This window comes from Hippoglossus stenolepis, chromosome 17 (genome assembly GCF_022539355.2).
Source record: "Hippoglossus stenolepis isolate QCI-W04-F060 chromosome 17, HSTE1.2, whole genome shotgun sequence".
In the NCBI taxonomy this organism is placed as follows: Eukaryota; Metazoa; Chordata; class Actinopteri; order Pleuronectiformes; family Pleuronectidae; genus Hippoglossus; species Hippoglossus stenolepis.
In genome coordinates, this window is record NC_061499.1 from 3,819,455 (window position 1) to 3,832,029 (window position 12,575).

The 12,575-nt window shown below is 43.5% G+C and overlaps 2 protein-coding genes across 4 annotated transcripts in view; one reads left to right on the forward strand and one right to left on the reverse strand.

Moving 5' to 3' along the window:
• The first annotated feature begins 328 nt into the window (after positions 1-328).
• Positions 329-8,027, forward strand: ints8 (integrator complex subunit 8). The gene is made up of 28 exons (XM_035182563.2): positions 329-487; positions 1,331-1,469; positions 1,670-1,844; positions 2,050-2,190; positions 2,480-2,551; positions 2,702-2,753; positions 2,846-3,025; positions 3,181-3,288; positions 3,379-3,531; positions 3,624-3,724; positions 3,825-3,966; positions 4,114-4,184; positions 4,298-4,473; positions 4,591-4,721; positions 4,835-4,945; positions 5,049-5,253; positions 5,488-5,609; positions 5,726-5,910; positions 5,991-6,024; positions 6,115-6,174; positions 6,312-6,373; positions 6,450-6,568; positions 6,885-6,988; positions 7,141-7,191; positions 7,318-7,391; positions 7,478-7,542; positions 7,698-7,741; positions 7,819-8,027. The coding sequence occupies exons 2-28, from the start codon at positions 1,337-1,339 to the stop codon at positions 7,933-7,935; spliced, it is 2,988 nt and encodes a 995-aa protein (XP_035038454.1). The 5' UTR covers positions 329-487; positions 1,331-1,336; the 3' UTR covers positions 7,936-8,027.
• Positions 7,971-12,575, reverse strand: part of LOC118124633 (G1/S-specific cyclin-E2) — a 5,595-nt gene continuing 990 nt past the window's right edge. For 2 of the 3 annotated variants that reach the window (XM_035182667.2, XM_035182666.2), the window contains exons 2-12: positions 11,539-11,570; positions 11,373-11,430; positions 11,230-11,280; positions 10,806-10,951; positions 10,585-10,720; positions 10,189-10,335; positions 9,946-10,041; positions 9,721-9,855; positions 9,406-9,517; positions 8,875-9,029; positions 7,971-8,631 (exon numbers count right to left, since the gene is read on the reverse strand). In XM_035182667.2, the coding sequence (XP_035038558.1) occupies positions 8,533-8,631; positions 8,875-9,029; positions 9,406-9,517; positions 9,721-9,855; positions 9,946-10,041; positions 10,189-10,335; positions 10,585-10,720; positions 10,806-10,951; positions 11,230-11,280; positions 11,373-11,430; positions 11,539-11,552 (1,149 nt within the window). In that variant the 5' untranslated portion in view covers positions 11,553-11,570 and the 3' untranslated portion in view covers positions 7,971-8,532. Of the gene's footprint in view, positions 8,632-8,874; positions 9,030-9,405; positions 9,518-9,720; positions 9,856-9,945; positions 10,042-10,188; positions 10,336-10,584; positions 10,721-10,805; positions 10,952-11,229; positions 11,281-11,372; positions 11,431-11,538; positions 11,571-11,694 lie in introns of all 3 variants that reach the window. The other variant, XM_035182668.2, reaches the window with a different exon arrangement.

Consider the following 12,575-nt stretch of genomic DNA (forward strand, 5'->3'; position numbering starts at 1 on the left):
TCATTTGACCTTTTAGATTTTTCACAAACGTGTTGTTCTCCCTTAGATTTATACTGATTGAGTTTCATTTAGAAACCTAGGACACGTAGATCCTGATCAATTTGTATATGACAGCTAGAGTCAGACTAGATCCATGCCCCCTCTGAAGCTATTGTCTACTCATGCAAAAAAAAAGTGTATTAATATATCGTTATAGACACAATATTTTTAATCTAAGGTAAATTGCTAGTATCAAATTATATAAACCTATACATTATAAAGTTTATTTCGTAGTATTTGATTCTAGTCACTCGGGTATAAGTTTCCCGGGCTGCTTCCATGGCGTCTCCCTGGCGACGCAGCGGAAGCGGAAGTGCGGCGATGTCGAAGCGCCGGATGAATTATGTGAGAACAAACAACCCCTGTAGCCGCAGCTGCTCTTGGTTCTATCTCGCCTCCTCTCGGTCCAGCTCTCGTTTCCTCCCCTTGTTCGTTCGGGCCCGTTGAGGTAAGATGATCCGTCCACGTGCGCGCGGGCCCGGCGGCTGCGGGGCTTAGCTAGTTAGCCGCTTCGTTAGCTCACAGTGTGTTAGCTTCGGGCATGTTTGCTTTGCTCACAGCAGCAGCCGGGAACCCACCTGACACCTTTTTGTTTGCCTACATACAAAGTGAAACCCCCGCCCAGTCGGGACAACACATGAGTGATATCGAAGCTCCCCAGGCCCTCGCATGAAATCATACATGAAAACACAGCTAACGATTGTTATGAAGTTTCCTTTGGTGTTTAAAAAGTAAAAGTCTTTCTGATAAACGACTAAATAAGATGGTTTGATTAGAACAATACAACATTTTCCAGTATACGTACATTTAAATGGCTACAATCATAACTGATGGGTGGTATACTGCAGTTACTCACTGTGTATACATGTCTAATAAGCACCAGACTATTTAAACGTGGACATCTTTCACTTCAGGTCATGGAAAGATGTTTGGTTAAATGTGTTGATAGTTGTTTTCTGCCTGTTGGTGACGTGTAGCACAGGAACCCGAGTCTTTGTTGTTGTTGTTCTGTTGACTTCCGGTGTGCAGGAGTTTAACCATACAGGGGCTAACTATTCTAACCACGACTAGCCGAGTGAAACTAACTGTCAGATAAGATGCTTTCGAGTCAGTTATTTAAATGTGTAAAGGGTGTACATTTATTGTATGAATATTCAAATGAAGAGAGCTTGTGCTTGTTGATAGTGTGATCTGTAGGTTCCTTTCAGGTTTTTACTTGTTCTAATCTAAAATAATAAATAGATTACAGATAGATAATCCCAGTTTTCACGTCTGTCTCGGTGTCCGCCAGGGGAGGATGAGTGTTGAGGCAGCAGACCGGGTGGCGGCTGTGGCCACCGGTCGGCCCAGCACGCCTCTTCAGACGTCATGGTTCGAGTTCCTCCTGGACGTAAACCTGCTGGAGCACCACCTGCAGAAGTCCAACCCAGGTCAGCTCGAACTCACCTCTGTTATTCTGTCGCCTCGGCCATTTCTCATCACGCTGTAAACCACCATGTCAACGAAATATCAAGGACACATGTCTACTTGAGGATATATGTAAAAAATATTACAATTAAGTTTCCAGAAAAAGAAAATGCAGCAAAAGGTTTTGTATAAAAACAAACTTTGGTGACGTCTCTTTCCTCAGACCCAATACCAGTGCAGCTGATCGTCCAGTTCCTGGAGCAGGCGTCGAAGCCGTCGGTGAATGAGCAGAACCTGGTTCAGCCTCCAGCAGACAACCGCAGGAACCGCACCCTGAAGCTGCTGGCGCTGAAGGTGGCTGCGCACATGAAGTGGGATCTGGAAGTACTCGAGAAAGGGTAAGTTCACAATACATTTTTTGTTTTAATTCCACTAATCTCTATTCCTTCAGAGGAATTCCTTCCTGTCAATGATATCATTTTTATGACATATCAGAAGTGTAAATGTAACGTTTTTTAGATTAAAGTGCGTCTGATATGTCTGTAGTCTAACTCCCCATATAGGTTCTTGCATTATGCACTGATTTCCCCGTCTTTCCTGCAGTTTGACCATTCCAGTATTAAACATGTTGCTGAACGAGCTCCTGTGTGTGAGCAAAGTGCCTCCAGGGGTGAAACATGTGGACCTGGACCTCTCCACTCTGCCTCCCACCACCGCCATGGCCGTCATCATCTACAACCGCTGGTCAGTGAGAGAAGACGTTCAACACACTGGGATCAGATGCACTGTTTTAGCTAATGAATGTTTAACCTGGAATTCTAATTATCTATTTACAGTCGTGTCGAGATTTCAGAGAATTCAGTCAAAGATATAAAGTTCAGAAGTGATTTACTGTATTTGTACATTTCTGTACAAATAATCAACATCTCAAAATATGATGCATGCAAGAATTTGAGTGTTAAATGTGCAGAAAATGAGTTTAGATCAGCCAAGTGTTTCTCATGTCCAGTTTTTCTTGTATCTTTTGTCAAAGGGCCATCAGAACCATCGTGTCGAGCAGCTTCCCAGAGAAACAGACCAAACCAGGACCTCATCAGATGAACATGTGAGTTCTTTATACAACAAATAAACTCAACTGTACAAATGGCACCATCCAGGCTCAGTTACTGTATAGATAATGTATAGATTGAATTACATGTAAATGTTGTAAACCACATCAAGACACAAGGGACTTTATCCTTCTGCTTTGTCGTAGGTTAAGCATCGTGCAGCAGGAGAAAGAAATGACAGAAAACATCCTGACGGTGGTGAGTTAACCTTTGATTTTGTAAAGGTTTGGATGAACAACATTTCGTCGTGTAGATGAAGTCTCATATCTTTTCTTGTCTTACGCCCTCAGCTGAAAGAACAGGCAACAGACTCAATCAGCGTCCTGGAAGGAGCTCTGCAGCTGAAGAAAGATTTCTACGTCCACACCATAAGGACTCTGGACCTGTTGGCTGCCGATGCCGCTGCCAACGGAGAGACGGAGTCCTCGACCGCTGGGCTTTGCATCAGCGCTGATGAGCTGCACTGTCAGGTTGGAGGACGGCTCAGTTTTATCTTGCTGCTACGTTTTAGATTAAAGTTGCATTAACGAATACATGTCAGAGTTTTGAGAATAAACGTGAAGGATTCATGAACTCAGAGTTGAACCCTATTCCAGTTGGGTGTAACTTGTATTTATTGTTTCAGGTGCACTATGATTTGGGAGGTATTTTCTTCCAGCAAGGCTGCACAGACCAGCCAGCGTTTGAGAAAGCCAGGGATCACTTCAGACAGACAAAGGAACTTTTGAAGAAGGTAGATTTACCTAAATTCATTCTGACATTTATGACATATCATAGAGAATCCGTAGATCTCAGTAATTCCTGTATATATTGTTATTTTCAGCTGGACTCGACTGTTCACGTTCACCTGGATGAGAAGCGTTTGGCCGGTTACTGGAACGCCTGCAGCGCGTTGACTGGAGACTGTGACCCCGCTGACTCCCACACCACAGCCTACGATCACATCAACAGCCTGATCAGGGCGCACAACCACCAGGTCAGAGCACACACGTGTCATATCATATCCTGTGTTAAGCTTATGAGGAGAACTGTTTACAATGTTTAGTATTTCCTCTTCCACTCTCACAGGCCGTCATCGAATCCTTCATCAAAGACAACGTGAGTCGCAGTTTGCCAAACAACTTCAGACGCTCTGTCCTCAGGGAGCTGCTGTACAACGTCCAACAGGGGTGAGACCACACTGCTTCCATAGTCCCAGTCAGTCCAGGCCATAAGCTCATTCTGCTGATCAACACATTTACATGTCAAACCTCCTCTACAACTGTGCAGGGAAACAGGACTGGATGAAGTTTGCCACAAGCTGTGTGTCTGTAACGCCGTCCGAGACGCTCTGGAAGGAGAAGTGCTCAGCGTTCGTTTCCAGCAGCTGCTCCTCAGACCCACTAAACGTCTGGTGGACTTCATGTTAGAGGTAATCAAGTTCTACAATCCTTAAATACTACACAACCATCTGTACTGTTCTTATTCCAGTTTGTATCAATGAAGCATTATGAAAAGTGGTCATTGTCAATTCTCTCATTGTTTTAAAAACTGAAATCCTGTTTTCGTCGTCCTGCAGGTTTGCACACGTTCGCTGGAAAAGGAACGTCCATCTGAGACGTCCAGAAGAAACATGGCCAGCTTCATGAAGTGAGTGACGCACAGAAGAATCATTTTACTTGCCAAGAATCAGACTGAGGGATGATTTTTAATGATAACCTCGACTTGTCTGACTCCTGAATTAAACCCTTCCCGTTGTGCAGGACTCTGTGTGAAAGCCTGGAGGATCTGTCTCTGGTGTTTGTTGTGTCGTCTCATAAGCTCTTCATGGAGCTGCTGCGGGAGGAGGAGAGGAAGGTCCTGGTGGAGCAGATGAGGAAGAGGTCGGCCACGATCAACCTCAGTGCCAAACCTCTGCCTTCCTTCTACGACATTCCAGGTGCAGGGCTGGATTCTTCTTCTGCACATTATTCCTTTCTGTTGAAATGCCGCCATTGACGTGTTTCTGCATCAACGTGTCTTTAGCTTTGGGACTTATTTTATTTCGGTTCGCCAGCTTCAGCCAGTGTGAACATCGGGCAGCTGGAGCAGCAGCTCATCCTCTCGCTGGAGCCGCGCAGGATCAGACAGATTCTTATTGAACTCCACGGAATGGCTGAACGACCCTTCTGGAGGGTCAACAGTAAGGTCAGAGGTTCAAGAAAAGATACTGGAAGGACACTTTATAGAAGTATTATTAAGAGAAATGTGAGGAATTTCTTAATTGACAAAATAACACTACTTCCTGTATGTGTGCACAGTGGGAGGTTCCTCCAGACTACATCAATGTGATCCTCAGTATCAAAGACAACCTGACCAAGGACCTCGTGTACATCCTCATGGCCAAAGGACTCCACTGCATTTCAATAAAGGTGAGATTATACTATCAGAGCTCAGAATTGTAAGTAAATGACTTGAAATCTCTTTTAAACGACAAACGTTAAACTCTTGAATCGTGTTTTCCTGTTGTCTCAGGACTTTGCCCACGCACGGCAGTTCTTCTCCGCCTGCCTGGAGCTGGTCACCGAGTTCTCCCCGAAGCTGAGGCAGGTGATGCTGAACGAGATGCTGCTGCTGGAGGTCCGAGCGCACGAGACGATGGCGGCTGAGGGCAGCAAGGAGCGACCGCCCTCGGACCTGGTCAGCAGGGTCAGAGGTTACCTGGAGATGAGGATTCACGGTGAGAGGATGTTGACCTGATCTGTAACTACGTGTAACTTAGTTTTGCATTTTCGATTTTTTTGGTGCAGAAATGAAACGAGACACTTTTGGATGCTCTCTTTAACTCGTGGTGTCGTTTGCACAGTAAAAGAAAGTCTAAAGCTGTTTGTAATCTTTTCACATTTCACTCACCAACCTAAACCAGTGTTATTTTCCGAGTCACTACCTGATGGATAACGTTTTTTATCACCAGATCTGCCTCTGCGTCAGGTGGTAGGAGAGGAGTGCGTCGCCTTCATGTTGAACTGGAGGGAGAACGACTACCTGACTCTGCAGGTGCCATCGTCTCTGGTCATGAACAACCCATACATCAAGGTAGGAGGTGTTTTTAAGTTTCTAACCCTAACCCCCCTCCTGTGGGTTTAAACAAAGATGGAGCTTGGAGTGTGAATAAAGATGAAAAATAATCTCTATTATTTATTTGTATTAAGCTCGGTCAGCTCCTGGCGTCGACATGCAAAGAGCTCCCAGGTCCCAAAGAGAGTCGACGCACTGCCAAGGAGCTGTGGGACGTGGTGGTTCAGATCTGCAGCATGTCCATCCAGCACAAGAGGAACAACGACGGCCGAGTGGGCCTCATTAAACAGAGAGAGTCGTCCATGGGCATCTTACACAGGTACACACAGGCTCACTGGTTCCCACAGGGTTTGAAGGGTTTCTACTTTTGCTTGATTCTGGTTTGTTTTCATTGTTTAGGAGCAAATTCACCACTTTCATCAAGAAACTTCGAGTGAGTATTAAGATAAGTCAAACTTGAACAGTAGAAATATTACATTTCAAATGTGTGAGGGAGCAATAACAAGTTTAACTTCTCTTGCAGGAGCCGCTGGTGTTGACGACCCTCATTTCCCTGTTTGTGAGGCTCCACAGTATAGTGCGGGTATGTGGCTAATGTGCCGAAGTGACCTTACAGTAAATCTAAAAACCCCTGGTACTGTTTGGTGGTGTTGCTGCTGCACCTGTAACTCCAGTCTGCACACACACACTCATCTCTTGAACCCTTTTCTTCCACTTCAGGATGATATTGTGAATGAAGTGACAGCCGAACACCTCTCCATCTGGCCGTCTACTCTTCTAAAGTAAGAATTAGCATTTTCTAAACAAGTGAGTCCTCACTGATCGAAACCACTAACTGTGGTGATGTGTGTTGAGCAGCATCCAGGCCGTGGATGTGGAAGCTGTGGCTGTGACGGTCAAAGAGCTGGTGTCCTACGCTCTCACCCTGAACCCCAACAACCAGTCGTGGCTCATCACGCAGGCCGACATCTACTTTGGTGAGAGGAAACAGCCACGTCACACCAGAGACTGCAGGGGCCGGATGTGCCATTGATATGGATAACCCATATGTCAGAAATATAATTGGTTAAAACACCAATTTCCCTAATTGTTAGAATTAGATACAAAAGTAATGAGACGAGGTGGATGCACGGAAACTTCAAAAAGTTTTTTTACTTTCTGCTGTGAGTGACACAACTTTCTGTAGCAAACAATGAAGACCTGGAAGATTAAGTGTCCCCGACGGCTCAGGAAACCTATTTGAAAACTCACCTTTCAGTTTGTGTAATGGCTTCCATCCTTTTGTCTCTGCAGTGACCAACCAATACTCCGCTGCTCTGAACCTCTACCTCCAGGCCGGAGCCGTGGCCTCGGACTTCTTCACCAAAGCCGTTCCCCCTGATGTTTACACCGACCAGGTACAACACGACTTATAAAACTCTGCACTGACTGTGACAATGAAGTGATCGACAGCTTTTTAACACCAAGGAAGCCAAGTTATAAAAGATGACAAGCTAAACCTGTTTCAGTGCCTGTATGAACAGAATTGGAACGTGGTTGTTGTTCGCAGGTTCTGAAGAGGATGATCAAGTGCTGTTCGATGATGAACTGCCACACACAGGTAGGAACCAGACCCTCACTCAGGTCATAGTAGTTGACAGCCGTTCTTCTCCAGTGTATAGTTCAGTGAATCTGTCTTGTTGTTCCTGATTGAACAGTATTAATAAATGTTTTGTCTCCATCTCAGGTTGCCGTCCTCTGCCAGTTTCTGAGAGAAGTCGACTACATGACGGCGTTCAAAGCTCTTCAAGAACAGAACAGGTACGAACCAACGCCACGCACGTTACCAGCATCAAAAACCAACTGTTCCTAACATCTGGAATTCTTTTTTTCTCATCTCACCACAGTCACGACGCCATGGATTCTTTCTACGACTACATCTGGGACGTCACCATCCTGGAATATCTCACACGTATCCTCTGGGTTATTGATGTTTGATTCATGAGGGAGACAACTACACCAGTCATCTCCAGACATGTTGTTAACCTTGTCTCGTCTCTGATATTCACTCTCACTGCTACATATTATTCCCAGTTTACCGTGATTCTTCCCTTAATGTGCGTTCAGACATTCACCACAAACGGGGCGAGTCCGAGAAGAGACAGATAGCGGTAAGTCCGATACCGACACGGTTAGTTAACTTGTGATGTACCCAAGGTTTCCTGAGCCTCCCTCTCTCTCTCCTCAGATAAAGGCGATCGGACAGACGGAGCTGAACACCAGTAACCCAGAGGAGGTGCTGCAGCTGGCGGCTCAGAAGAGGAAGAAGAGATTCCTGCAGGCGATGGCAAAACTGTATTTCTAGCAGACGTGAACAAACCACTGCCAGACATTCGGGATGAGGGGGGGGTGTATTTTTTTATTTTGTGGTAGAAAATAAACTTCTAAATAAATACAGCTCATTTGTACATTTGTAATCTTTTGAAAAAAATAGTTCATGACGATTTAATGCCCTGAGTCACAAGCAATGGTTGTTTTTTCCTTTGAGACTTTCAAAGACTCGACTGGTTCTAACAGAATGTAACGTTTAAACTCAACCTGAAGTTTTGGCGATGAACATATTTAATATGCTACAAAAATTAGACAATTGCACATTCAGTATAAAATGTCATCTAGAAATGACAACTTACGGCAAACACTTTTTTCTGAATCAAAGCACCAAACACCGCGGCTAAAAACAAAATCTCAAGACAAAAACAGCTTCGATACGATTCTGTCAAAAACATCGTCCCGGGGGAAACGTTCAGCAAAACATTTTAGCGGCACACGAGAAATAAAAATCCCATCAGGACTCTGACTCCTGTAAACAGTCTTTTTTCTGCACTGGCTGTGATCGGAGGCGTCTCCAGCGAACAGGACTCAGTGTTTGTAATGCGAGACTTTAATTGTGTTTCCCCTCTGTTCACTTCAGCGTCTCCTCCTGCAGCTCACTGTGTGTTTTCTCTGTGCTGCTCGGAGGAGTGAGGAACTCGCCGCTCACTTCTTTATTACTGGCGTCATCCTAAAATAAAAAAAGGTTGAAGGAACAAACAAGTGGTTTCAGTAAATCATTGGCATTAATATGTTGGGATAACAATACAATACAGTGGCTGGAGATATATTTTCCAGTTGTCTGTTTCTTGTGAACACGATACCTCAAGAATGCCTTCGGGGAATTTAATAAACTTTTTACAAATGTTCACTTGGACTCAAGGATGAACTGATCACGAACCTTTCTTGAACGATCAGAAGAAAGAATTCTCACCAGCAGCGTCATGTAGTCTGTGTGTGTCTGGATGTTGTGTCTCTCTTCTTTCATTCTGGCAAAATCCTTCGGTGTCGCTCGGCCGAACGGACCCACTGACTCGACGAAGGGAGCCATCCAGTTCACGCAGGGCTGGATGACGTCTCTCGACAGACCTGAGAGAGACACGGAGAGAAAAACACACACAATGAAATTACATTGTATTTGTATAGCACCGAATCATATCGTACATTATTTCAAGGCACTTATTAACACGGTAAATCTTACAAAATTACATATCAGCCAAAACATGTAGTGTTGTTGCTCCACTTGCACCATTAATTCAGGGAGAAATGAGAAAAAACTAAATTAAAAGAAATATTTACTACATTATATTTCATTTAATCTGTGACTAAAAGTTTTTATGCTTTTTGACAAACTTAAATACTAATAAATCAAAGTTCTTTAACGGTGTCTGGAGTCATTTTCATAGTCATTGATCAATGCTCCAACACTACGTTTTCTATGAATGTAATTCATCCCAAATCTCACCTGAGACCTTTTCAACTGTTTCCTGCTGAAGGAAATGACACAGGACTGAAGCAGCCAACACTCGGTACTGGAAGTCCAGAGAGTTTATACTGAGGACACAGAGATCTAAAAGCTGGAAGAGACATGAGAGATGAATCTGAGTTTAATACCAGTCTCTCGTTTGCTGAAAGCTCAGGAGCTGGAAATGAAACACAAGCTGGAAAAACTCTTTGTGGAGCTTTAAACGCAGAGAAATGTTGACTAGACTCTTGATTCAGTTTTGAAGCTGAGGTTTGTGTCAGTGCTTAACAAGCTCAGTCCCATGTGAGCACCCACCCGCGTCATCTGGACGTAAAGGTCGTGGGGAAACTGCGGCTCCAGCAGGTCGGAGTTGGCGTTCATCGAAGCCAGCTGGAAATAAAGCTTCAGCCACGACACAGCTGTTTCCGGGCAGAGGTTCCAACGCAGCGCCTGTGAAACATAGAGCAAAACAGAACGATGAAAAAAATAAAGCCCTAATATTGATTATTCATTTTTAAAAAATGGTCACAATTGTATTACCTTCAAAATGATTAACTCCATTTGAAGAATCTCTTCCTCATAGTAGGTCCCTGCAGTCACATGAGCCATCTGGGAGAGTTTTGGAGGACAAGCTTCCTGCAGGGAAATAACTTAAATTATTATTCAATATATACGGCATATATGACAACAAGTGACTCCTCTTCCCAGGCTCATCAAACAACACTGTTCTAATTGTTTTTACACATTTTAAACAGTTGTGCCAGACTCCCTGTTCTTCTTTACCTCCATCTTTGATGCTATAAATAGACAGGTGATCCCAATGAGCTGCAGCATATTCTTTTCAATGTTGTTCTGGGTCAACATGAAGCGGTCGAAGTAGTCCTGTGCCAGGTAGAACGTCTGCCGGTGAAGCGTGTACGCCCCACTCACCTAAAGATACCAGTGGAAACAGTGGAATATGATCAACTGGATGGATATGGAATTTTACACATTTTTCACTGTGCGTTTACAAAACAGGGACCATAAGAAGATTTCGCCAAAACAGCCAGAAATTATAAAAATGCCAAGTTGAAGAGCAAAGATAAATATTTCACTGCAGAAAGAAACTATAAAAACATGAGATTTTTCCCAAACCCTCCAGTTGAAGTTGAAAAACACGAGATGTGGAGGAAAACTTGCCTCGATTAACCAGTCGAGGAGGATGGATCTCATTCTGGGTTGTATCGTGGGGTGCTTCTGCATGAAGCCCTTACTGTGTCTGTAGTTCTGCTCCTTTCCAACCATCTTCACCCACACGTCCTCAGAAGAGCCCCATCTGCAACACCAAGAAAAACCTCTTCACCGACCGGTCCGCGCTTCAGAACTCCAGCAAACACGGACAAATCACACATGAGGATCACCCCAGAGGAGGCAGAGGGGACGGCCGAGCCCAGGAGTCGCCGGCGGTGGGAACTTGATGGTCGTTCTTGTCCCAGTCGATCCTGGCTCCCTTCACAGTCTCGATGACAATACAGGGCTTGGTGACGCCTTTAAGAATCAGCTGGTTCTGAAACGGAAAAGAAAATTCACCATCAGTTGTGGACAAAAGCACAGATTTGAAATATTTGTTGTGCTCCTTCCGTCTCAGCCGTGCTAGTGCTCGTTTTCTAAGGGCTTTGACTCTTTTTCTATTCAAGGACTTTCTGAAGCTGATCTTTGCTGCTTATTTTACTTTTAAAAAGTTTTCAAAGCACACAGGTTTATTCCCTTTATTCTCTTGTGTTCCCTTGAACTGACTTGTCGACACCAGTGAAAGTGAAACTGTCTAGTAGTTGTTTAAATTACCTTCTCACACTGCAGCTTCGACAAGGGCTGAACCTTTTTCCTGTTGCTTTGCTGCAAAAGAAAAGTATACATCAGCAAAATGTTCATCTGTACAATCATTAAATTAAAGTCATATGATATAATTTAGATTTTTGGACTCTTACCTTTGAAACTATGCTTTTCTGCCCTGGAGCATTTTCAGATCTTTTCTGCAGGCGACCACTGCAGAGAGTAAACTGGACTTATGATGGAGCCTCATATTTGACAAAGTCCAACATATAGTAAAGTAACCATAATAATGAATAAAGCTACAAGGGGAGTGATGATTACCTTTGTCTTGTCATGGCTGTGGCTGCTTTTGTCTGTAAAAAAGAAATCATTTAGAAAGTTTAGTGTTTTTTAAACAAGAAAAGCAGGAAGTTTCCACTGAGGTGAAAATGGCAGATGTGAACCAGCTGCTGCAGCTGTTTGTGACAAAACACTTACTGTAACTCAAGCCCTGTGAAAACCACAGATGCACCTGCAGCCGCTCACTAATATTCATCATGAACTACAGATCACGTCGCACCCACCAATGTCATAAATCTAATAATAAAACACTGCAGCTAAAGTCTCCACCCGAGAGCTTCCTCAAAAGTCTCACCTCGTAATACAAGTTATTTGAATAACTTTGAAATGCTCGGCCCGGTTTGTTCTCCAGTTACATTACAGAACGAGTTACTTCCCCTGTTCCAAAACCAAAACTTGTTATAGTCCCAAAGTCGAGGCTGAGAACTCGGGGTGACCGGGATTCAACCATCAGGACCTCGAGGCTCTAAAAGTCGTTACCTGAGACTTACAGCTCTTTACCTGTTTAAAACTCATTTCTTAAAACATATATACTTAGGGGTTTGCCTTTAAATGCCTGATTTTTAACAGAATTTATTTTTTGCCCCTAATTTGTCTCTCTTACTGTTGTTTTATCCTCCTGTATTTTATAACTTTGGCTGAAAATGTGCTAAAGAAATAAAGTTTTATTGTTATTATCTTATCGGCAATTTGCAGCTTTTGTAAACTAGGTTTGAAAGTTGTGGGACAGACTGCCGCTAGATATCAGAGAAGCTAGTTCGGTTAAACTCTTTACTTCAGCCATTAACTATTTATAACATTCTTTCTTATAATTTAATTTTCTTTTAAAATGTCCTCGTGCTACTTAAATGTTTTTATCTGTATCTATATTGTGTGTAAAGCACTTTGAGCTGTATTTCTTGTATGGAATAAAAGAAGTGTATTATTATTATTATCATCTATCTGTGTGTAATTTGGTGCAGTTTGACTGAAGGAGACTTTGAGACCTTGGTGGAGGATCGAGTGACTTTCTACTTTAC

Bases quoted from the DNA above. Each gene is read 5' to 3' on its own strand.
- ints8 (XM_035182563.2), top strand. From the start codon at position 1,337: ATGAGTGTTGAGGCAGCAGACCGGGTGGCGGCTGTGGCCACCGGTCGG. The intron at 3,967-4,113 runs GTAATCAAGTTC...GTCGTCCTGCAG, and splicing joins TGGTGGACTTCATGTTAGAG to GTTTGCACACGTTCGCTGGA. The intron at 6,175-6,311 runs GTATGTGGCTAA...CTTCCACTTCAG, and splicing joins GGCTCCACAGTATAGTGCGG to GATGATATTGTGAATGAAGT.